General features: G+C 44.2%; 1 protein-coding gene across 2 annotated transcripts in view; it reads right to left on the bottom strand.

The window, feature by feature from the left end:
• Positions 1-5,004: 5,004 nt before the first annotated feature.
• Positions 5,005-23,882, bottom strand: part of adgra3 (adhesion G protein-coupled receptor A3) — a 148,342-nt gene continuing 129,464 nt past the window's right edge. For both annotated transcript variants that reach the window (XM_074622867.1, XM_074622866.1), the window contains 17 exons: positions 21,466-21,537; positions 15,961-16,032; positions 15,777-15,848; positions 14,503-14,663; positions 13,657-13,870; positions 13,352-13,516; positions 12,323-12,524; positions 12,037-12,186; positions 11,407-11,565; positions 10,128-10,295; positions 9,715-9,922; positions 9,399-9,607; positions 9,104-9,228; positions 8,703-8,826; positions 7,991-8,136; positions 7,465-7,560; positions 5,005-6,770 (listed from right to left, as the gene is read on the bottom strand). In XM_074622867.1, coding sequence (XP_074478968.1) covers positions 5,324-6,770; positions 7,465-7,560; positions 7,991-8,136; positions 8,703-8,826; positions 9,104-9,228; positions 9,399-9,607; positions 9,715-9,922; positions 10,128-10,295; positions 11,407-11,565; positions 12,037-12,186; positions 12,323-12,524; positions 13,352-13,516; positions 13,657-13,870; positions 14,503-14,663; positions 15,777-15,848; positions 15,961-16,032; positions 21,466-21,521 — 3,774 coding nt within the window. In that variant the 5' untranslated portion in view covers positions 21,522-21,537 and the 3' untranslated portion in view covers positions 5,005-5,323. The remainder of the gene's footprint in view (positions 6,771-7,464; positions 7,561-7,990; positions 8,137-8,702; positions 8,827-9,103; positions 9,229-9,398; positions 9,608-9,714; positions 9,923-10,127; positions 10,296-11,406; positions 11,566-12,036; positions 12,187-12,322; positions 12,525-13,351; positions 13,517-13,656; positions 13,871-14,502; positions 14,664-15,776; positions 15,849-15,960; positions 16,033-21,465; positions 21,538-23,882) is intronic.

The following is a 23,882-nucleotide window of genomic DNA, read 5'->3' as shown; positions in this document are numbered from 1 at the left end:
AATAAAATGGAAACTCAAGTGATTCATCAAGACAGGTGTTGGTCAAGGTTCAAGGTGCATATAAACTGCAGTTTGCCTCATGTTTGATGTAGGCTATATTGTCTTTATGCCCTGTAAGCATCTTTCTATCCAAAGTGTTCAATCAAATCTGAAAACCGGTTTAAGATTATTAAGCAATAAAACTCGTTCAGCCCTTAAAGCAAGCCTATTTAACTTTATGAAATGCTGATAATAAATGCTACGACATGGTGATACACAGCAATATCTATGTAAAGTTTGCTACTGGTCATACCAGACCAAGTAAGGCTTTAGCAGCAAACCCCTCCAAGTGTATTGAATTCACCAAGGGGGTGTTTTATTGCTTATGAATTAAACCATAGACTGTATATATACTGTAGATGGACGACGCGTCTGAGATTTTGACGTCATTTGGAGCCTTCGCAGTAGTGATCGGGGGCTGGAGCCACGGTATCGAGGTCCCGCCCACACACCCTCCCGAGCCAATCACGAGCCGAGCACGGCCACAGCTTGCTAGCGTGAGCCACCTAGCTGCTACGTTGGCACCACGGTAGCTGTTTGGCTAGAAAGACACAACAACTACTCACCATAATATCTCTATAACTACATTTATGATCAAATTGACAGTGGAAAAGTTAAAGTTACATCTCCTCTCTTGTACAATTTCCGAGCCCCTGGCTCCACGACTACTTCACTGAGAGCAGCTGTCAATCATGACGTCTCACCCTTTTTATAGCATCAAATAACTAATTAAAACCAAACTTATCAGAAGAATCGACACTTGAAGGATACCTACCTAAAATGACAGAAACCACCTTTGGGAAAACTTATTGGATGTGTATTTTGACTTTTTATTTTGGCCCATCTCCCATCCGCTAACATGGAGGAGGCGGGCTTTATGACCTATACTGCAGCCAGCCACCAGGGGGCGATTGAGATGTTTTGGTTTCACTTTTGGGGAGCCGTCATGTCATCCATTTATATCAGTCTCTGGTAGCCTCTTTAACACAAATAAGTCAGAAAAAAATCTTCACATTTGTTCAATATTTGAAAACCTCCATCCACATAAAGCCTCATCATGAGCCCTACAGCATGTAGACAAGACAAATGCATTCCAATAGACAACCTTCAATTTCCGAGATGTGTGTGTGCGCGCGCACGAGAGGTCTACTGTCTGCAACTGTCACCGTGAACAATGAGTGATACTGTTTTCGAGGTGGCTATAAATAACACACAGCACCTGGACGGAAGGATGAAGCCAAAATCTGCTCCGACAGACTGGCACAGGTAGATGGATGGCAGTATGAGGGCATTAATGAGAGCAGAGGTCCACCAACACATGGGGATGAGCGCTCTGCAGATGGCTTGATGTCATCATTGTGGGGGGAAAAAAACAGAAAATGGCATTAGAGAGTGACCGGACCTCATTTTTCCTGATAATTATAGGACGAATTTGGAGAATAATGATGTTAAAATATTAAAAACAGCAACATATTGATGTGGGTCCGCTGAGAACTTTGATTTGACTCATGCGGAAAATGAATATATTATTTTAACATGGGATAAAGTCCAAATTGTCTGAATACAAAGAGGGAATTATCATTTGAAACCGCTTTGGAAAAACTATTTCATTACACACACACTTGATTATAATGATATCAAACCAGTAGCAGAGCCCTCTCCCTTGAGATCACCAAATGAGCATCTATTTCTGTCCTGCTCTCTGATGGTGCCCAAAGTTTAATGATGATATATTTTGGATTTGCACGAGGTCTCTGCACCGTGTTTAATGAGAAGACTGTGCTTATATAAGAATTCCTTTGCTTCGATTCACCTAAACTACTGCGGGTTGAGATGGGATTTTTTTACCGAGAAGAGGAGTCAATTATGAGGTGGAACTTGTAGCCGATTTGGCAGTCATGGGTGATTTGACAGGATGAGATGTGGAGTTGCGTTCTCCGACCGTTGACAGGCAGATTATTTAAGATGGCACTTGCAGCTCTTCTGCCAAGACACCTTAATCAGTTTGAATGAAATGAGACTGAAAGGTAGAGCATTCATCTTGGACTAAATGTCAGAAAGGCCATCTCAGAACTCATTAATGTACAGCTACCAAAGAGTGGAATAGGTCCTGTATCTTTCTTTCTGGGTTTTGTCATTGAGAAGTCATGGGACTGTCAAATGAGATATAATTAAAAAATGTTTTGCTGATTAACACAGAAGAAATATATATAAACAAAGTGATTTTTATTAAAGGACCAGTGTGTAACAAGACCTACAGTGGATCAAAACATGTTGACTTTAACGATTTTGTCACTATTATAAAGGCTTTTTCATATACCTCCTTCCTCGTTTGCAACTTGTTTTAACATTTTGGATTCCTGTCTATACTGTCAAATGTGAGCTTGAACTTGGAGGACACAGTATGACCAACTGCAGTAGTGACAAAAAATAAATACAATGGCTAAACTGAATAAATGACTACAAGCTGACACAGCTTTGACATTGAGGTGGCCATCAGCAAAGTAAAGCTAAGGTCAAAGTTCACATTAACTTTAAATTCACCCCCTGAAAACACCAACTAAAGTGGAGTTAAAAAAAAAAAAACTCCCTTCTCTCTTTAGAATAATCTGCATTCACCATCAATTTGAGTCATTTCCATGCTTCCCACTTATTTGAATCAGATACAAAACACAGACAGGAAAAGTTTCTATTCCTATTTAGCATCATCAGCATAAAAAACTAAGTTGGCGTCGCAAAAATGCAAATTTGCAGACACTAGTCACAGACTTTGGCTTCTTCGGTGTCAATGTGAGTAAGCTATATTTTTGAAGAAAATGATGTGCAAACATAATATTCTGCAAGTATGAAACGATTTCTGATGGAAAAAAAAAATAGCAATTAATATTAATAATCACTCAGAGTATCCCTGTGATGTGAAGCACAATCGACAGCTTTCGGCTTAGCAGTCATGCATTTGTCTTAAAAAAGAACGTTTTGCTGTAAAGTGACTGTATGTGTAAAGTGCTTCAATGCAAACATTTTGCAAAAACCCTGACCTTAGCTTAAACACATCTTGCATACTGATGTGGCCTCATTTGCAAATATTTAAATAAAGTTACCAAAACTACATAATTCACCAATTATCTCAGCAGACAGCTGCTTGACACTGACAGCGATCATCACAAACCCTGGATGCTAATTAATGCTTTCATCTATATGTCAGGCCTCGGAGTTTTTTTTTTTTTGGGGGGGGTGATTAGCAACACTACGGGTAAAAATATTTTGGTTCCCCCTGGACAGCCAGAGCCATCCTAATTATACAATCAGCACAGTCAAGATGGCTCCACTTCCCAAAAAGTATCAATCTTCATTTCCAGTGGCAAGTTTCCACAACAGAGCCAGATGCTTCCTCCGGGCGCCACGAGGAGCAGCGATTGGAAAATGTAAACAACACATCACTTGTCTGACGCTGGTCGTTCCCTGGGCCTCCTGGTGAGGAATGGAGCTCAGATATGCTCCACGGAGCGCACTAAGTGGGAAAAAAAACTGGGTGGAAAAGAGACGTCACGGAGGGGAATCGTCACTGGATCTGAAAATAGACTTGTTTATCAGCTGCTTTGGATACGATTCTCTGATGTGTTATTTCTGGGATGTCTGATCTGACCCCTAAGTCTTCTGAATGAGACTAAGAAAAGATCTAATTTGTTTTATCTTAATTTATTATTGATTCCTGCCCAAGGTGTCCCTGTGATCTTAAAGCAAGAGATACTATCAGTTTATTTGCCTTGATGAGCTTTTTCTCCCCTCAACACGCGGCACACAAACATCCTCCGATTGTCATCCCCCTGCCTCGCTTGACAACCTAGATGAACTTTATATAACAGATGGCAAGCGCTAAAGAACCTTGGCAATTATTTGAAGATCACTCTTTCGTTGCCCCCGAGGGAATCAGCGAGGCTCCGACTAATCAGGGCGTAACTGCTCTCTCTACATAATTCAAAAGTCTTATTAGAATTTGTCACATCCAAGATGGCCAGGCAATATATCTTTGCCTGAGTGAAATGTGTGTTTTATTAATATGCCATTAATGAAAAATTGGAACTGAGCTGTGCTATCTCTCTCTCTCTCTCTGTCGACCGGGATGATCAGTAGGCGACGATTACTGATCTTTTCTTAAATGTGGGGAAATTGCGGGAATATTTTGCAGCACGACACTCAAAATGTCGAGATGGTTAGTTAGTGGCATGCTGTGAGAAGACATGAATATCACTTTCACTGGGTAGTAATTGCCTTATTTAATAATATCGAAGCATTGGAGAGTATTTTAACTCAATAAAAATGCTACTTTTATTTGGTACTTTTCTGAATACTTCTTCCAAATGCAGAGAAGTGATTCGTCAGACTTCAACGCCCCGTGACTGTTGACACAAACCACCATGTCAGATACAATACATTCATATGAATCCATCTCTAGAATACTCACCAGTCAAACCATACTTTGTGTCTGTTATATGCCTCTCTGCCCAACAGCGATGTCAAGCTTGAGTTGGGACTCCAGTTCGGCTGTAGGCTGCGGAGGAGTCGGAGAACGGGAGGTGGTGGAAGAAGAGGAAGAAGAAGCCACACTCCTCTCATTATTCTTTCTTCTCGTGGCGTGCCGCCCTGTGAGTCAGCTGTCAATCATAGCCCGAGCATCAAGTCAGCAGGAGCCCAGAATGTACGGTGCACTCATCAAATCTGCCAGCAGGCAGTGGGGGAAAACACCTACAGAGCCCAAAGCCACCAGCGAGTTGCAATTAAAGTGCTGCTCCGCTGCGGAGAGAGAAAACCTGAGGCCGCCTGAAGGTCAGTGAGAAACCCAATTACCAGCTTGTCATATATTGTCAGCGAGAGAAACAAAACAGCTCTGACTCACCTTTGCACTGGCTACACAGAGACCCTAGAAGAGATCGTGGGTGTTATCACAAGAATAAAAACTTTCAATTAGGAACTTTTTGTTTTATTATTGTCGGGGCAAACTAGAAAATGGGAAAGAAAAAAGTCCCCGGGGTAACGGTGTTGTATGCACGGGGGCCACAGCTTCAGACCTTGCAGTTTCATGTACAGAACTCTTAAAATGGCATAAAAAGGTTGGGATTAAACGTTATAAAAATAGACCATTTACAAAAAAACATATCTACAAAGATAGTTCAGTGGCAGTAATGATTTGATTGTACATCAAATAAATGTACGATCGAAAAAAACCATTTCACAGTTTAAAGGCGAGATCACATCAATGCAGTCTTTGGGACGGAAACTGTCGCTACACAGTAGTTTCATGTTTCCACAAGCCGGTCTTTATACTGGCTGCGCTCTCTGTGTTGATTAAAGGCACCAACGCCTGTCCGTTTTCTTTAAGTGTGCCGCCGTTTTGAGTGATGAGGTTGAGTCCGTACGACTTGGGTTGGCTTTCTAGTTCTGTGCTGCTGGGCTGCTGCTGTACCGTAGGACCGGAGTCTTTACTTGAGCTTGACCCAGCAGCAGTCACCGCCTCTTCGGTTACCACCGACTCGCTCCCCAGGGTGCTCTCGCCTCCTTTATCGGCGTAGCGGGAGCGGCGCGGCAGGCTCGCGCTGTCACTGCTGTCCTGCTGCTGCTGGCTCTGATGCCGCTCCCTGTAGGCCATGTAGGCCGCCCGTCGACTATTGCGCGCCGCTACGTCGTAGTGGTGGTGCCGCCGGTGGGCGGCGCTCTGCACGCTGCCCTCCACGCTGGTGGGCACGTCGTAGGCGTACTCTCGCAGCACAGTTAGCCGACTGGCCCTGTGCGCCCGCGCTCTGTTTTTGTGATGCCTGCTTGCGTGTCCGTTAGGGACGGCCGCCGGGTTGTTGATGTTGTTCATCGGGCGAAACTGCACCTCCACCGGCGCTACGTGCATTTTAATTTCGTTGTCTATCGAATGTTCCGTCAGGCTGTTGTCCAAAACAGCCGCGCCATTGGTGGTCGCCGGCGCCGAGGCGGACTTGCACTGAGCTGCCTCCGCGTGCAGATTGGTCAGCTTGCTGCCGTGGGCGGAGTTGCGCATGCTTGGGGCGCTCTTATTTGTGTAAGAAGATTCTGCGCTGCTGTGGCCGCACTTTGTCGACTCCCCGTCCGCCTTGCTCGCAGATCCGGCTGTGGATGTCATCGCCACGCCCGGCTGAGGCAGGAGGACGTCCTCCTGTGCGGAGTAGGCTCGTCTCCCGGAGCAACAGGCCTGGGACCAGTAGCGCCTCATATCCTGTCTGTTGACGCAGTGATGTGCCACCATGAACGCCCCCAGCGCCAGCGCGGCCACGCCAAACAGGCAGGTGAAAGCTAAGTCGTAGGGGTGGTCCTGCGATACCGCCATGGCCCCGAACACCCAGAGGGCCGCGTAGAGCCCTAACGCCCCCGCCGCGCCCATCAGCTGAGCGGCGAAGGTGTGCTCGTTCTCCAGGGTCGCCAGGGGCACGGCGTGGGGAGCGGACGCCGTGGAGGACGACGCCTCGTGAGGCTGGAGCTGGAGGGTGAGAGGGTGGCAGAGGCTGCTGGGAGCATCTGGCCCGGCCTCCGTGTTGGCTGGAGCCAGATGCTGCTGCTCTTCGGTCGGCTCCTTGAGCTCGTAACGGCGTTCGGGGTGGCGGCGCAGCTGGAGCAGGATGCTGAGGAAGTACATGCAGTCCACAAAGATGATGAATCCCACTGGGCCATAAAAAGCCCCGATACTGGGCTCCCAGGCCATCCAGCAACTAGAATGAGACAGACAGGACCAATCAAAACATTTCATTTACAGTAAGATAATGAGTCAATAACTTATATTATATAGTACCTCCTGGAAGGAAACCTGCCAACAGGGCTCATTAAAACAATACCACATCCTCATCTTAAATCTGTCACCGTCGTTATTTACCTCACAAACTTACAATGACTCTTTGAAAAACTTTTGCGTCTTATTCCTACAGTAACTGTCCCATTACGTTTAATAACACGGGCTGGATTCGTCTTGCTTGCAAGAAATTAATTAAACTCCAAAGACTTCAGACAGATACGGGTCCAGATTTCTCAATTAGCCAGCCACGTTGCTCGATCTAAACAGCTGCTACCGTAGAAAGCGGGAAGGGGGGAGTTGGGGGAGCTCGCTATAAACTGGCAGCAGTTGCTTGTTGCTTGGATGCACATACCATTAATAGGCCTCCATAATCAGAACTTCAGGGAATAAACTTTTCCTTCCCTCATAAAAAATATCCATTATTTACTAAAGCAACGCAGCCTGGCCGGTCGATAACTAAAGCCAACTCCTCCTGAGGACAGAATGTAAAACAGAAGCATCCAGGCCCATGAGAACTTTTAAACGCTGCTGTCCAGATATTATGACACAGCATTACCGTGAGCACATGCCGAGGGATGGGAGCTTTAATTGCTTTCTATGGAGGGACTACTTACTATGGCGCGTTGGTCCGGCTGCCGTAGTTTTTGATGTTAGCTGCCGCGGTGATCCCGCAGACGATGATGGGTATCCCTCCGCCGATCAAGTAGAACCTTTCGGAGAAAGCACAGAGAGGTGGATCTGCTTTAGTCTTTCTGTTTGGAGGGCGCCAAGCGGGCATTAAACTGCACACAGAGGTCTAATGGTATTCCAGGCCTCTACACTGACACCATGTGGCAGTTTCACCAACAAACATCAACACTAAAAAGACCACATGAGTACAGAAGTTTGTGTCAGACTGCACACTCATGCAGATCCAAAGCAAAAGACAGCACAACACAAGTTTAACTCTGGTTTGTTCACTTCTTCACATACAGAAGGTGAGAAGTACATATAGCAGCAAGCTGGAATTAACTACACTAGTACTCATCCCCTTGGTAGTGTTTGAGCACCACATTAAGGCACACTTGGTGAACATAAAAGTGCCTGCACATTACCAACATGTAGCAGCGAAGTGTAAGATGTTCAAGCGAGGTGTTGTACCTGAGCATGGGCCGCGGCGGTGGCGGAGGTTCGTCCAGCTCTTCGTAGCGCTTTGCCTTGCGCGTCACCTGTTTGTAAATGTTGCGTGCGGTCACGCCCACCCACAGAGCCGTAGCCAGCGTTGAATAGTGCAGCAAGATGCCCACCTAGAAGATAATGCACCATTAGATACGTGACGTTTTATAAAGCAAAAGAAATCAATCTCCGATGTCAGAATGATAGAATGCACCTGTTGTTAAAATTCACCAATAAAAGTGATGGAATGCGGTGCATGAGAGTATTTTAAATGGCATCATGATGACCCTTGAGCAATTTTGGAATTGAGTGTGTCATCATCAGCTTGAGTTGAAAAATCACCCTGTGAGATACATCTTTATGCCAGAGGGGATTAAATAAATAAACAAAAAGTTCTCTGCCAGAATCTTTCATCCAGGTACTTTGTGCAATGAAAAATGAATAAGTAATGCGTCTCGGTACAACACACCACGAGGGGAGGCGCAGCATCGCCCCCAGCCATGGAAACAATCTTTCTATGCATCTTTTACTGTGTTTCCACAAGTTTTTTATGAGCGAAGTGAATTTAGCCAAAGGCAATTCTTCCCAACTTTTTTTTTTTTTCCTTGAAAAGATCCGAAACATTTGTTCATTTTTGACTGCTGACTACTTAAGATTGGAGGGAATCACAGCGGGTGTACTGGTGGTGTATACTCACCGCTTGGCACACGCTCGCGTATCTAGTTTGATTTATGCCACCGACAAAGACCCCGCAGGTGAGGGAGATGTGGAAGCAGAGGTTGACCAGCATGTGCCAAAACTTGCGGCTCACGCGGACGGACCTGAAGTCACAGAAACAACACATCACAGAATTAAAACGGAAGAAAAGTCTGTTGAGGAAGCATTTGACACTGATCTGCACCGTGGCAGTTTTGTCTTTATCCCAATATTCTCAATAACTTCGAGGATGACTATTGGTTTCTAAAGATATTTTTACAATAACGTGAATATGATGGCCAAAGAATAACAGAGTAGTAAATGCATTTTTCCCAGGAAAACGTAAATGAAAGTTAAATAAATTAAAGAATCAATTAAAAACAATTAAATCAAAGTAATTACCTGTGATGGTAGATGTAGCTGATGATAATGGTGAGCAGGCAGATGAGTATTATGATAGTAGTGGCGTAGATGACTGGGTGCAGAGGCTGGATGCTCGGAGAGAAATACTCCACACTGCTGAGGTCCTGCAAGACAGACGAGGTACTGCTTATAGACAACTACAAAGTGCCAATGACAATGGCTGTGCATTACAAAATTCACAAAATAGGCCATCTTTACTGATGCTAATCACTGGAAAAAACAAAAACAAATTTGCCTTTGTCATACAAAGAACATAAGACATAACCCAGCCTACCATCAGCAGGCCATAGTTGCCGAGAGAGTTGCAGGATATGGTGGTGAAGTTATCGTGGTGGCCCAGAATGCGGCAGCCCTCGCTCTGCCATCCTCCGTTGCCTCCCACCAGGCTGAAGTTCCAGCTGGCGGACACGGCGTCTGAGCCGCGGGCGAACCGCCGCAATGTGATGTTAACGGGCGTCCTCAGGACACGCAGGGACATGCCGTCTGATAGAGAACAGAGACATATTGTATGTTATGTGTCTGAATATTTTCAGGTTTCTCCTCTCAAACATATTAAACACTTACGACTATAGCTAAACATCATGACTCACCTATCTTGGCCATGATGACAGGGGTGGCAACACTCCTCCTCTTGCCACTATCAGCCAGTTGGGAGGAGTTGCTGGTGGAGGGGAAAAACTTGCCATTGCGGAGGCCCAGTAAATGGAGCTTGTAGACCGTGTCCTCTGCCTGCCCGGGGATCGCAGCCTGGGTGAAGAGAGACTGAGGAAGCTGCAGGGAAGCCTCCACAATGGTGTTCTATAGAGACAAAAAGATACAATCAAGGAAAACTATAACCATTTCAGATGTTTCTTCAGAGGGACAGCCTACCATTACAGTGTTTATGTTTAGTATTTGAGAATTTCATTTTATGTGCTTGCTGCAATTGAAACAAAACCCCACGATAAAACCTGCACCAAAACAACCTGCTGACAAACTGTAATTATCTCTGAAAGGAGCCGACCTTGTGAAGGATGCTGGAGAAGGAGCTGGTCGTGTTGCATTTGAAGGTGAGTTGGCGGTCCTGTCCGGGTGTGCGCTCGGGGCTGGGCCTCTGGAACAGCATGCAGGTCATGCCGTTCCAGTCGTTGGCCCGGACAACATGAGCCTCCAGTGCTATGTTGGGGGATGTCTGGAAGGTCAACGGGAATAGAGGACTTTGAATCAATTCATTTTAAAACAACATTTTGTAGTAGGCCTTTGGCGCACGGACTGTGTCGGCGTCTCCAAGCGCACCTGCTGTTTGCTTAATGTAGGTGCATATATCATATTGTTGTCTGGATGGTGCAGAGCGGCATGACGTTAAAAGGTATAATATGCAAGAATTTTCTTAATCCCTCTCAACCAATCACTTATGACCCACTAGAGGTGTGTGGTGGTGTCTGTTTCTGCAAGACTCTGCCCTCTGCCTGTATTTTCTCTTTTGTTTTTATTTTGCTATGTTCGGCACATTTCTGGACATCAGCAAACAGCCTCGTGGGGGTGCAGCCCGTTCAGGTCATCAAATACCGCCGCTTTGTCACGTCCCTCGACGTCTTATACCGAGACACAAGCATTATACATTGATGGGCACAAGTCCCCCTTCAGCTCTGTCAGATACAAAGCCTCCGCGGGCCTTTTTCAGGGATGAGAACGGGTTGTGTGTTCTAATGTGCATGTGCTCCATACAGTGTTCCCACTGCCTCTCTGTATATCAGTCTAAGTTTGTCCGAGAGCAGCACTGAGCCACAGCAGACAGAAGCCTGCCCTTTGGCTGCATCCATTCAAAATCCGGCAACGTGGTACCTTCCCAAGGGTTGTGTGGAGTTGTGGTGTTCTTCATTTGTGATTTAAAATGTAACAATCAGAAAATAATGCGTTATTTCTCTGATTCAGTGATTTGTTCTCACTAACGACGCTCCCTCTCTTCATTCACTCTTTAGCTCCCTCGACCATCGCTGATCTCTCTCCCTCGCTCGTTGAGCCAAGACATCGCCAGCTTTGAATGCCTTGTGTTTACAAACAGCAACTGACAACTATTACATGTTGTACCTTTAACACACACACCATCACAAATCTATAGCTAAAGGCAGATGGTGTGAGTTCTTATTCAAGTTGTACAATGATAGTAGCTAATCACTGCACGGTAGCACCGGCCGGCTGGGGCCTTTGTGTGTGGCATGTTCCTGTCAAGGTAAGGAAAATACTAAACCGTCAGAGCGCTGCACCGCCAAAAAACTTGTCGTGTTGTTCACGGGACTAACCAGGGAGTAGACTTGTGCTGTGGCCAGACGGTAGATGGCAATCTTCTGGAGGCAGGCGATGATGCGGGAGCAGGCCATGGCTTCACGCTGAGCCATCCAGAGCACCCTCTCGTCGGCCAGCATCAGGTTACTGGCCATGCTTACCATCACCTCACCCAGCTGGGAGACAAGAAACATGTTGAATGAGTGAATAATACACACATAGATGCATTCAACAGCTAGGAAAACTTCTGAGTCCCAAAAACATTGACTCACTAGATGTAGCAGCAGCTCAACGGTTTAATTCTAAATTACTTCAATGGACGTGAATATGTTCAACCAGCATTTTGTTTGTATCAAACAGCACTCAACACATGCTTGAGGGCGACTCATAGCTAAAAGGCAACTAAACTAAACTTTTAATATACTTTAAAACTATAGTGCTCCTTGCCTACAGCAGTTACAACATGCTAGGAGCTCCTTAACTTTCAAAACTTTTCTTTTTGTTGGCCTACAGCTGTGCCGAAAGTCGTGACAAGACATCCTTTCTCATTAAACAACATGACAACAAGCAGCTGTTGAGCATTAATCTATTTGTCCTTGAAAGAGGTAACGCACGTGAGCTCGAAAAAATCTCACAGACACACTTACATCTTTGAACTTCTCGACAAACTTGCCGAACTTCTCGATCATCTCGGCCACAAAGATGATGTCCATCTTGTCTGAGAAGTTGGCGGCGTCGATCGTGTAGACCAGCAGGCGTCGAGCCCTGGCCACCACGTTGCTCTCGTTCAGAGGCATCTAGCAGAGAGATACAGGGAGAGACAGTTAGTCTGTGTCTGACTTGAAATGGTCCAAGCAAAGAGGGACAAGCAGGATGAACTAATATTGAAACATTGAGAAAGAAAAGGCAGTGAAAGAGTCTCATTGACCAGACCTGGTTGATGACGTATAGAAATCTTGTGACATCTTTCTGGAACTGGCAGTGGGAGTAGTCCTCCTCCGTCCACAGCCCCTTGCGATCACAATAGCGCCACGCCCGCTGCTCATCGGCCGAGCTGCCCGAGTAGGTGCCCGCGCTCGACGGCAGTCTGTTGCAGGGGAGGTAGGCTCTGATCCCCGCCAGGGTGCGCGGCCACCTGGAATAAAAAGAGCAGAATAAACCACAGTCCTGCTGTTTCCATTCCTCATTAACTGATACATGCAGCGTCCTTATTTTGTAAACACCAACAGCAACAGAGTCATGAAACAATTATGGCTAAAGCCTTTAAGTAATTTATTTGTTTGGCCACAAGGGGGAGCCAAAGTGCTTGACATGACAGCATGCTGTACATGTAACACTTCAAATATATATATATTCACTCACTGTGTGAGTGGATCTATGTATACATTTAAGTATTAAATGTGACAAATTACAAGGTAAGATGAACAAATTAAAAACCTGCATTATTATTTATGAAAAAACAAACTTCTATAATGCCCAAAGTGCAATTTTAATCCAAAAATAACCAGCTTTTAGTAGTGGAACCGGGTGAAACACAGCTCTCTAAATTACATCAAATGTAAAAAAAAAAAAAAATGCTTTTTGCTGTCATTTATTTTTTGTTGTATTTTTCTAAATTATGTTAGCTTAGGTTTAGTTTTTTTCTTTCTTGTTATTGTTTGTTTAACTCCTTATGTTGAGGGGAGGTCTGTTGTATAAGCCTGTGGCTTCTTAACAATAAAAATAATAATACATTTTATTTGGTGGGGGCTTTCAGGACAGCCAAGGACACCTTACAAAGATAAAGCTAAATACTCAAACAGATAAAAACAGCCAAACAAGACGGAAACACCCTCTCCTGTCACATTTCTCATTTTTTCATTACCTGGATTTTATAAGTTATGTGAACGCAAGTAAAATAAAATAAATGACTTGATACGTAAGGCGACTGGTATAAGTGAGTGGCTCTGCGTCTGCACTCACTTGAACTCCCCCTTGTTGTTGGAGACGCGTTCAGGAGCGCAGTACTCAGCAGAACTCTCCAACACCACAATGTGGACGGTCCTGGTGGTGTTGCCCCTGCTCGTCCTGACCCGGCACTCCCAGTTCCCAGTAAAACCAGGCTGAATGTTTGAGATGGTCAAGGCGCTGATGGGAGACATGAAGGAGAAATTTCAGACAGCTGAACACAACAACCAGCCTGACGGTGAATATATTCCTCATATAATGCCAATGATGACAGACTCGCCACCTTCAGTTAGCATAAACATGAATGTACAGGGCCGTACCTAGCAATGAGAGAGCAGTTCTGCACCATGTGCTTTTCAATGACGATGCCTTGGGCGGCGTCGGACTGCACCATGCGGCCGTTCTGGTACCACAGCACCTGCATGTCCTCGGCCACGAAGGAGGCCTGACACTGGAACGGCAGCCTGTCCCCCTGGAAGACGACCTGACGCTGGGACGGAGTCAGCTGGAAGGAGGGCAGCTCCAGTGGAGCATCTGGAGAAAGTTAGAAAGGGATTCAGGTTGTCATTTCACACTGTAGAAATATTATTACTTAGTTCATATTTGTCACCAATCATTTTTAATTCCATTTTCTCTGAACATACTACCGTATTTGTTTCACTTTTGGCACTTTCTGGACACAAGGGGAAACTAAAACACTGCTTTGAATTCTGGGTAATTTCTCATTCATGTCAGGCCACGGCTCCTGCTAGATCTGTGCCATGTATTTCATAATCCCTCACTGTGATGAGTGCCAAACTGATAAGACGTGAGCAAGTACAAACAAGCCCTTTCCTTATCTCCCGTGTCATTGCACAAGCCCCTGTTCCCCAAACACCAGCAGCCTCACTGATACCAAAATAGAAGAATTAAAGAGACAGCGCACCATTTTGACACCCCAATCTGTGTCACAACTCAACGTGACTTATTTCAACCTCTCAAAATGTCTGGGACTGGACAAATGACACATCACACAGTGTCACTGAAATGACAAATGGCTCAGTTTCAGATTGTTAAAACTACTACTATTTTACTGACATCTTTCTGCTGTGTCAAATCTATATACTTATGTGTGCAAATGCCTGTGTAGTTCAGATGTGTGTGTGTGTGTGTGTGTGTGTCCCTACCGCAGGTGAGGAGCTCTGGCCTGATGGAGGTAATGAGCTGGCCCTGGAGAGACTGGGGGAAGGAGCACTTGGTGTTCTTGACCGCGATGTTCCTCTCTTTGATCCAACGCAGCAGCCACAGCAGGTTGCAGTCACACAGCAGGAAAGGCGTCTGAAACTCCCTGTGGATGTATAGAAAACACATACGTGTACAGAAACAGGCATAGCAGGCATGTTGAGTGGTGGAGAACCACCAAATATCAAGTTAAGTGACAAACAGCCATTTTTGCAGGATGGAAAACCCAGATTTTGCCGCCGTATTTTATGACTTAAAGGGACTGTGTAGGATTTGCCGGCATCTAGCGCTGTGGTTGCAGATTGCAACCAACTGAATACCCCTCTGCTCACTCCTCTCTTTGCAAGACCACAGTTTTTCAGTCTGCAGCTCAAGTTACCGCAGTTTCACAAGCATGTCAGAGAACTACTGTGTCCTTCAGGTAACATAAAAACTATAGACTGTATATAAGAAGTGAATGTATTCACCGTGACATCACCCAACGGTTTGTGGACTGCCGTTTTGAAACCTTGAGTTCGGCATTATGGCCGACGCCATCTTGGTTTTCGGCTGTCACTGTCGACCTGTCAATCACAAGGTAGCCACGCCCTGAAGCATCCCCTGCTTTACTTTCTTGTCTATTTGACTCTAAATGGGATCATAATTTACTAAATGAACATCATGCTGTATTGTAGAAGACTTGAAACTAGCGATTGAGACCATAAACTCATGTTTATAATGTTTACTGAGGTAATAAATCAAGTGAGAAGTAGGCTCATTTTCTCATAGACTTTTTATACAATCAGACTTCTTTTTGCAACCAGAGGAGTCGCCCCCTGCTGGCTGTTAGAAAGAATGCAAGTTTAAAGCACATCCGCAATGGCCTCACTTTTCAGACCAGCGGTTTCCCACCAACATGAAAGGCTCTCTCTAGAGCCAGTGTTTGGTTTGTCTGCTCTGGGCTACTGTAGAAACATGGCGGTGCAACATGGCAGACTCTGTGAAGAGGATCTGCACCTATGTGCAACGCCACAGTTTCAGGTGATTATGCACTAATGAAAACATTGTTTTTATATTATATTATTATATTCCTTTTCTGCCATAGATCCCTTGAAATGCTACACAATGACCCTTTAAACAACATTTGTTAAAACACTTTAGATTGCAGTCGTTTTCATACAGACATCAATGATGCTTGCATGTTATTTCAGCACAGCAACATGCTTCTTATAACACTTACAATGACTTCAGAGACGCCAAGCTGTCAAACGTCCCCTGAGACAATGAAGAGAAAATGTTCCCTGAAAGGTTTCTGGAGAGAAAAAAAAACACTTATTTATCCCAGTCTATTACAAGCACATGATTATATACATATCTGTTATAGCACACACTTCATGTATTCATAAAAAATACTAATGACTTACAGTCTGATCAGATTGGTGAGGCCCTTGAAGATGTCCACGTTGAGACAGCCGATGCTGTTGTTGGACAAGTCCCTGTAGTACACAGAAACAAATTGTTTATTTCTTCCACATTTCAGAAATAACACAACATGACAGCTATAATGGTCTAAAAGACCATCAATTAGTGAGCTGCAATAAGGCGGGGAGTGTTTTCCAACAAGATAAGCCATGAAAATCTGATTGTATTATGAGAAAAAAATTGATAAACAGAAAAATGCTGACGTCGCTGAGATAAAGCGTAGCAGGGTTTATTAAAAAAAAAAAAAGTTCCAACAGAGACGGGTTGAGGCAAAGAATCCCAAAAAAAATTCAGCTGACAGGTTTACAACGTTCAAGGTGATTTTAGATAATGTGTCTGTGTGGGCCTCCGGGGGGGAACCTACACATCAAAGGTAGAGGAACGCTCAGGGAGATGATTAATCGCCTGTGATTAACGTCAGAAAACGTCAAAAGGTGTGTGTTTCTCCTCTGGATGTGACCTGACATGATGTTTCTGGCAAACATCAGATGGAAGTGTCTGAGACTCTTGACGCCTTTCAGAAGGAATCAAAGGCGAGTCCATGACCGAACATGGAAAAAGACTGATCCTGCCTCTGTGAATTACACTCAACGTGCAAACATAGACGTAGCTGCAAAGAGGAAATGTTCACTGGAGGCTCCAGGTGAACTTAAATACGACATCCTCTGATATACTGCTTCCCTACCTGTGTGTGGGTCGGGACCCCACGAGGGAGGTCACAATACCAGAAATATAGTAGTCGATATACCAATACCAGTGAAATTCTTACTCGTTTTTACTGAATGCATCGTAAATCAATGGCACCTCCCGTGTTGAAATCGGCAGGATGAGTAGTTAACTAGTTGGCTTTTAGGAGCCGGTTAGCAGCACAGTCCTGCACAGATCTGTTGTTTGCAATGTAGCATTATCAGGGAGAAAATAGTCCCAAACACGTATATACTTGATGGTACCTGTGGTCCTGCAGAAAAACGAGTATCGTCACGTTTCCCGAATTTTGGCATCTACTTGGTACAGTCCTCGTAACATCCTTAGACCCCACCTAACAAGCTATAAAACGCATTGTTGTCCCAATTAAGTTATTCTTTATACTACATGAGTTGTTGATTAACAAGATCCGTAAAATAAGGGAAAACATTTGATCCATTGTTGACAAAAAAAATATTAGTGCACCTTTAAAATTGCTAAAAGCAAAACCTAAATAGCTTTTTTTTTTATCCAAACAATCTCACTTTAAGCTCTATAACTTCCCAGAGAGACAACATCTAAAGCAACCATAGTCACAGCGACTCAAAGGTTAAAAAATCCCAGCACCTTCACAATAGCTGCAACACATAATTCTTCTGTGAATGATCCAATCATTGAGGAGTGCCAAGTAAAGAAACAAGAGCCTGGGAGAAAGAACACATCATTAGCTCAACCCACCAGCTAAACTGTATCCCGGGGTGCTCGACTCGAGGAATGCAATACCGACACAAAGCCATACCTGGAAAATGACTGTCAGGCATATGCTAACATCCGAACATTTATGTAATTATTGGTGTTGGTCCTTAAGGTACCAGCTGGGGAATTTACTGTGTGAGGTTATTAGTTCCACTTGGAAGAGGAGGAAAAAGCCGCCTTTTGCAGGCTTGCCAATTTGTGCGAGCATTGTGTGTCAGGGGAAGGATAACACAGTGGAAGTGAACGGGTGGAGGGGTTTGGGGGGGGTGCTCCTCTAGCTGAAGACAGACTTTCATATCACTTCAAATCCTAGAGTTACGGCTACATCAAGGGACTTCAGACAAGAGGGTGAATACTGTTATTACTTTAACTCACTTTTACCGTGTAAGGAATCTCTACTCTCCCATCTGCTTTTAGTCGACTACTAGTATTCATTACCTAAGACTGATCTCAAATGTTTCTTTTCCACCGCAGACATGTGGCACATTAACAGCCCGGAGGATTGTTTCAGTGCAGCGCTTAAGTTGTTGTGAACGATACGAGGGGGCAGAAGCAAAAATAGCCCCGATGTGATTAGCGGGGCCTGTTCAGCTGTTGGTGGAATGCAGAGGAAAGAGGGCTGAGGCCAGACCAGTCCACAGGGATTGAGTGCTGTACATTATGAGAGACGGGGGGGGGGGGGGGCGTTTGAATATATTTGTATGTGTGGAAATGTGTTTGAACTGAGTGGAAAGTGAAGTAAGGGATATGCTTGTTTTTAACCGACAGTGCACCCTTCATCCAAGCTCCAGCACGAATAAAGAAACCCAGACGACTGAGACCAGCTGACTACTGCTTTAACTTGACGTGGACTGTATTTTTTATTTTATAAATCCAAGGAAGAGTTTATTTTTCAGTATTGTTTTAATTAACAATGGTATAAATGTGTACATAACAGAGGCTGGCTTGGCACATTAGCCCAGCACGGCATGGATTTGCTTCTCCATTACAACAGGGCTACCCTACTTGAAGGTGTGCGTAACCATGGCTGTGACTAGGGGTCAAAGGAGCAGCTGTAAAATGGTTTTCATTTCCTATATTCTTCACAATAAAAGTCCCCTGTTAGTTTTGCTGCTTGTACTCTTCCTCCCTGCAGTATTAATAGACTTGTTTTCATTAAAGAATAGCCGCTAACAGAGCTCCACTAACTCAGTGATAAACACATTTCATTTCCTATAAATTCTTCACAATAAAAGTCCTGTTAAAATCTACATTTAAAAGCTTTTATTATGAAGCAGCAAAGTTAGAAAATGTTGGGTTTAGCAGCAACTTAGCACAATTCCTATGCAGCTGAAAGCGAAACTGTAAAATAAAGCAGATATCTGAAAGTACAAACAGGGACGCAGGAGAAAAACGAAACTTCAAACCACACACAGAGCTGCTGCCGAGACGTCACCGCAACCCACTTGGAGGCGGGTCGGGCGCACTTTAGCCTATATATAGCGTTATACTTTAAGGGATATTGATTTTTTTTTAAGTGGGCCTTTCTTTTAGGTGGCTGAAATATGTTTTGCTGCCGGCCCGCTTCCACAGCAGCACACTGCTTTGGTTCCGTGCGGTTACTCCTGTCTGCTTCTCCAAACTGGGTACGTCCCGACCGTCATCTACTGTAGGTAATACACTGACTATGGAGAAGTACTTCATACAACCCCACTTCAAAACACCCAAACTATCCCTTTAAGGACTGAGAAGAGTTGGACTTAATTTGAGTCACGCCGTAGAAACATACATAGGTTCTGATTTATAGTTCCGTGTTTGATTTCTCCCGCTGATGCACCACTGCAAAGCTAGATGAATACATCACACATGATCAGGACATATCATGCTTTAATCAGATTCCCCACAGTAACTGTGTTTACGTTCTTGCTTTGACTTTGTGATATGATCAACAACTTGTTCCATTACTGAATATGAGACTATCCCATGGCGGTCACATGGTTTCATTCACTGTGATAGTATGTGGGGGTCGCCGTGACCAGAACATTTGCAGTGGACATGACTTTGCTGGATGTGTGCTACTGAAAAGGAGGAGAAAACTAAGCCTTTTTTTCAACCTGCTTCAAGGTGTTTTCACTCTCAACAATCTCTAGTTGCATTTTTGAGGAGGTGCATGTCATCTGCGGCTTAGCCGACGGCGTAGCTACTCAGCCTACGCACATTGCCGCAGTAGGTATGGCACAGTGTATATATATATGAAGCTCAACTGTCGCTCAACCACACTACCAAACCCATATTTTCCAATGCTACAACTGCTTCTTAAATACAACTAGTGTGTCAAAAAGACTAATGTGTTTGAAGTGTTGAACCCGTATTATCCAAACTTCTGCAGCCTTCTCTTTAAATGCCCCCGTCACTGCTCTGTGACAAAACACAGAAGATGAATGGGCCCTCCAAATGGCACGTCTTGAAATGAGAAGAAATCTAATTAAGCAGTACTGAGGGGAGGGGGGGAGGTAGTCACACAGATGGAGGGAAATGAAGTAAGAGTCAAAGATAAGGACAAAGAGAAAGAAATGTGCCAAAGGTATGTCAAATAAACGTGATATAAAAACTTGTAAAAATCTATTTTTATGTACTTCTTGCTGCCAATTAACTCCACTCCCATTTTTCCAAAAGTGGAGGAAAAAAAAGTAGGGGTGGATGTGTAGCGGCGGATGCCAAGCTTTGATGTAGAGCTTCTGTGTTTACATTCCCAGGGTCCAGCACTACCTCATCCTCTCCTCCGCTCGTCTTCTCTTTTTCTGCGCTCCCTCCCTTTCACAGTCGAGTGAGTGACAACTACCCTTTGAAATTAACTGAGGCGGGCGGTGGGGCCAATTAAACATCGTTGCCCTCCGGCGAAAAAACAAACTGTACTCTGAAACAAACATCCGTGTGAGGTTGCAGATCACAAGGGGCGATAAGGAAGCTTTGATTTTAACATGCAGAAGACATATAGGCACGCATGAATCTACAGTAATGTGTGAGTGTGGCCTGAATATGCAGTGAGGATGAGGAGGAGGGGAGGGTGAAATGAGGCCGGGTCGGAGCCAAGGAGCTGACTGCCTTCCTGTCTCGCTCTTATTGCTCCGCAGCAGCAGCCAAGCTCAAGTTTGTGTTGGCAGCGGCCGGGTGCTGTCGGATGATTCCAAGTCATGCTGTGTCCTTGCTCTCTCTCTTATACACACACACACAAAGAGAAACACATATACTATACACTCGCGTACACCGTTTCTGACCTCCAAAACTTACACACCACATCTCCCAAATGGACTCTGCATATCAAAATTATCATCACATGACATTCACACGTTCATATATCCGCCTCCTTTTTCTCCTCCTCTGGTGTGTGAAAGTATATAAGGCCTCATGCTGTCTGCAGTGGTGTCTGGCAGGGGGCCAGAGAAAACAAGGCAATAGAAATAGACTGCTGCTTGACCATGCTCCCTTATGGACACTGGATACACTCCAGACCTGCTAGAACACGCACAACACATCGCATAGATAGATACAAAACAACAGCTGCTTTATACACAATATATGATTGTATCATTGCTGAAAGATGATAAATGAGATTAGAAATAACAGCCCTGCGCAGCCCAGACACTACACCGACTGTTTAAAGCTTTGGAACCGCAACATAGTTTTGCAACAGTTCTACCAATTTAAAATACCAAAGGAAAAAATGGCTTTAACCACATTTCAAAATGACAGATAATCGCAAGGGGGACACGTCGAACAAGAGGCGTCTCTTCACTCTCAAGATTCTATTCTCACATGGCAAATAATTAAAGCAAGCACTCCTAACTGCCTTTAAAAAAAAGAAAAAAAAGCTGGATTTTAGATCTTTTGGTTGCAATAATAAAAGAGCACCTCAGTGAAACCCCCGAGGGGCTATATATGAGTGAATGTAGAGTACACACACACACACACTTGCAGAAACCACATTAAAGAGACAGTGAGGCTGCAGAAGCTCCACCACAACTCACAGTCTTTTGAGCGCTGGCAATCCGAGGAAAGCGCCCGGTTCAATGCGATTGATCATGTTACTCCGCAGGTCCCTGTGGGGGGGAGAAAAAAAAAAGAGAGAACTTTAAGGAGCAATTCAAACAGCAACAAATTAGTAAAGCTGCAGCAATTAGTGGATCATCAAACAACAGAAAATTAAGATTAAGATTCACTTGTTCCAGCTTCTAAAAATATTTTCTACCCGTCTTACTCTCCTATGACAGTTAACTAAATATCTTTGTGTTTTGGGATGTTGGTCACAAAACCAGACATCTGAAAACTGGTCAGCATCACCTTTGGGTACTTGTGATGAGCATTTTTTTTCACTATTTACAGACATTTTGTACCTTAAACGATTAAAGCTGTTATCAGCAACGATGGAGAAACCAGCAAGAGCTACATTTTTAAAGTATCCAACCGAAAAACTGAGCCCAGTGTTGCCAACTCTTTTCCAACGAAGGTAGCTATAGCAGCACCAGCTCCAAAAGTGGCTAAATCTAGCGAGAAAGTCGCCAAGTCAGCAACACTGTCAGCCCGTCCCTTCAGGCCTCCCTCCAAAGCCAACACCCCCAAAATTATCATGATGAACGTAAACATATAATGAGGAGCTTATTACAGCTTATTATTATAGTCCTGCGGCAGCCACAAATACCAGATGATCTTTTTCTTCTTTCTTTTTTGTCGGAATTTCAACTAATATAACAAAAGGTTTCTAAAAAACATTACCTACCCTAGCTTTAATCAAGAAAATAATTGGTAGATTAATTGACAATGAAAATAATCATTATTGATACACAACCCTGCAAAAATAGCATGTTATAGGACGCATAGGATGTGATTCATGCTAATTATACATTTAAGCGCTTTATTGACATTCTTATAGGTAAGAGTCAAGTATTCTGCAGACTTACATATTCTAATTACATGGAAAGTGGCGAGGAAAGACTTGGATTACCATCCTTAGAACATAATGATACAACTTCACTGTCGTCCATAATAATATGGCTACAATATACACAGTGGAGCATACAATATCTTGCATACATGCATTTCTTTTTCTATCCAATTGGAACATCTGGCCTGTCCTCCACCGACCTCAACCACCGATTATTAATACACAGCCGCTGTCATTGACAACCTGACCCTCAAAGGTGCTCTGTGGCTCCCCCTCCACACACACACACACACACTCAGACCTCCCTCCCCTGAGGTTCAAAGGCTTGCGGTCGCAGAATTCCTGCAGCGCTCACCTGCGCTGGCACTGCCTAGTCACTCATTACAGTGGAGGTTCAGGAGGCTTTCTAGTCGCCACCTGAACCCACACAAAGGGCCTCTGGGTAACTCTGGCCGTTTGATGTGGAGGAGCTGTCATCTGAAGGCGGGTAGGTGGCCATAGATAAGTCATAGACAAAAAAAAAAAACCTGTTGCTTGTTAAAGCTTTTGATGTGAGCTAGCAGAGCTGGCTACTCTGTGCTCGGGTGTTGAGAGACAAATGAGAAGGCAGGACAAAGAAATCCAAAAACGTCCTTACGAGACCTTCATAGCCAGTGAGAGCCGTGTTGAGTCTACTCATTTGCTTTCATGTATGCTTGGAGTTGCAGTTGTTTGAGTTGAAGGAAGGTATGACACAAACAACATCAGCTCATCCTCTCCAGGTCTGACTCACTGGTCAGATGTGCTAGCCACAAAATTAGGTTTAACAGAGAACTATTTCACTATCAATACTGTTGAATTCTGACAGATATACGCATTAATGTTTATCAAACATGAGAATTACATTTACTCTATTAAATATGTAATTTTATTAAAGTGAAAAGCAAATTTTTCTTGATTATAAAGTTTTAATATCTAAGTACGTTTTAACTGATTCTAAAAGGACAGCGTTACTGAATGATATCTGCAGGCGGTCTTCACAGTTCAGCCATCAGTCACACTGGGAAGCCCGCTAAATTGTCCGCAGTAACCACTACAACTAATGACAAAAAAAAGAGCACCGTAATTCTCTCATATTTGAATACTTGTGGATAAAATAATGTGGAGAGAACCAGTCCATGCTTAACCGTCCATAGCTGCACTTCAGTTTCCAGAGACCGCTGACCGCACGTGACACGGCACCTTTTAAATCTATCTGCAGAGAAAAATGCCAGGTTTTTCTCGTCACGCTCAAATTGAAATAGCTGGCTGAATATTTCCCCGAGTGTTCCAGAGCTGTTCTTAAACGGGTGGTATCTCAGTTGTTGCCATTTCTAGGGGCGCACATACTGTCTTCCAAAGGTGCTATTCATTAAAACACATGTGACATGGAGTAAAGATTAGTGAATTGGGAGTTCAAGCTTGTTTTTGGCATCCTTTTCTGCTAGAGGGTTATGTATATATGGAGGATTCCTGGCATGACGC

This window comes from Sebastes fasciatus, chromosome 22 (assembly GCF_043250625.1).
Source record: "Sebastes fasciatus isolate fSebFas1 chromosome 22, fSebFas1.pri, whole genome shotgun sequence".
Classification (NCBI taxonomy): Eukaryota; Metazoa; Chordata; class Actinopteri; order Perciformes; family Sebastidae; genus Sebastes; species Sebastes fasciatus.
Note: the sequence above shows the minus strand (reverse complement) of the source record. Positions and strands in the feature narration are given on the sequence as shown.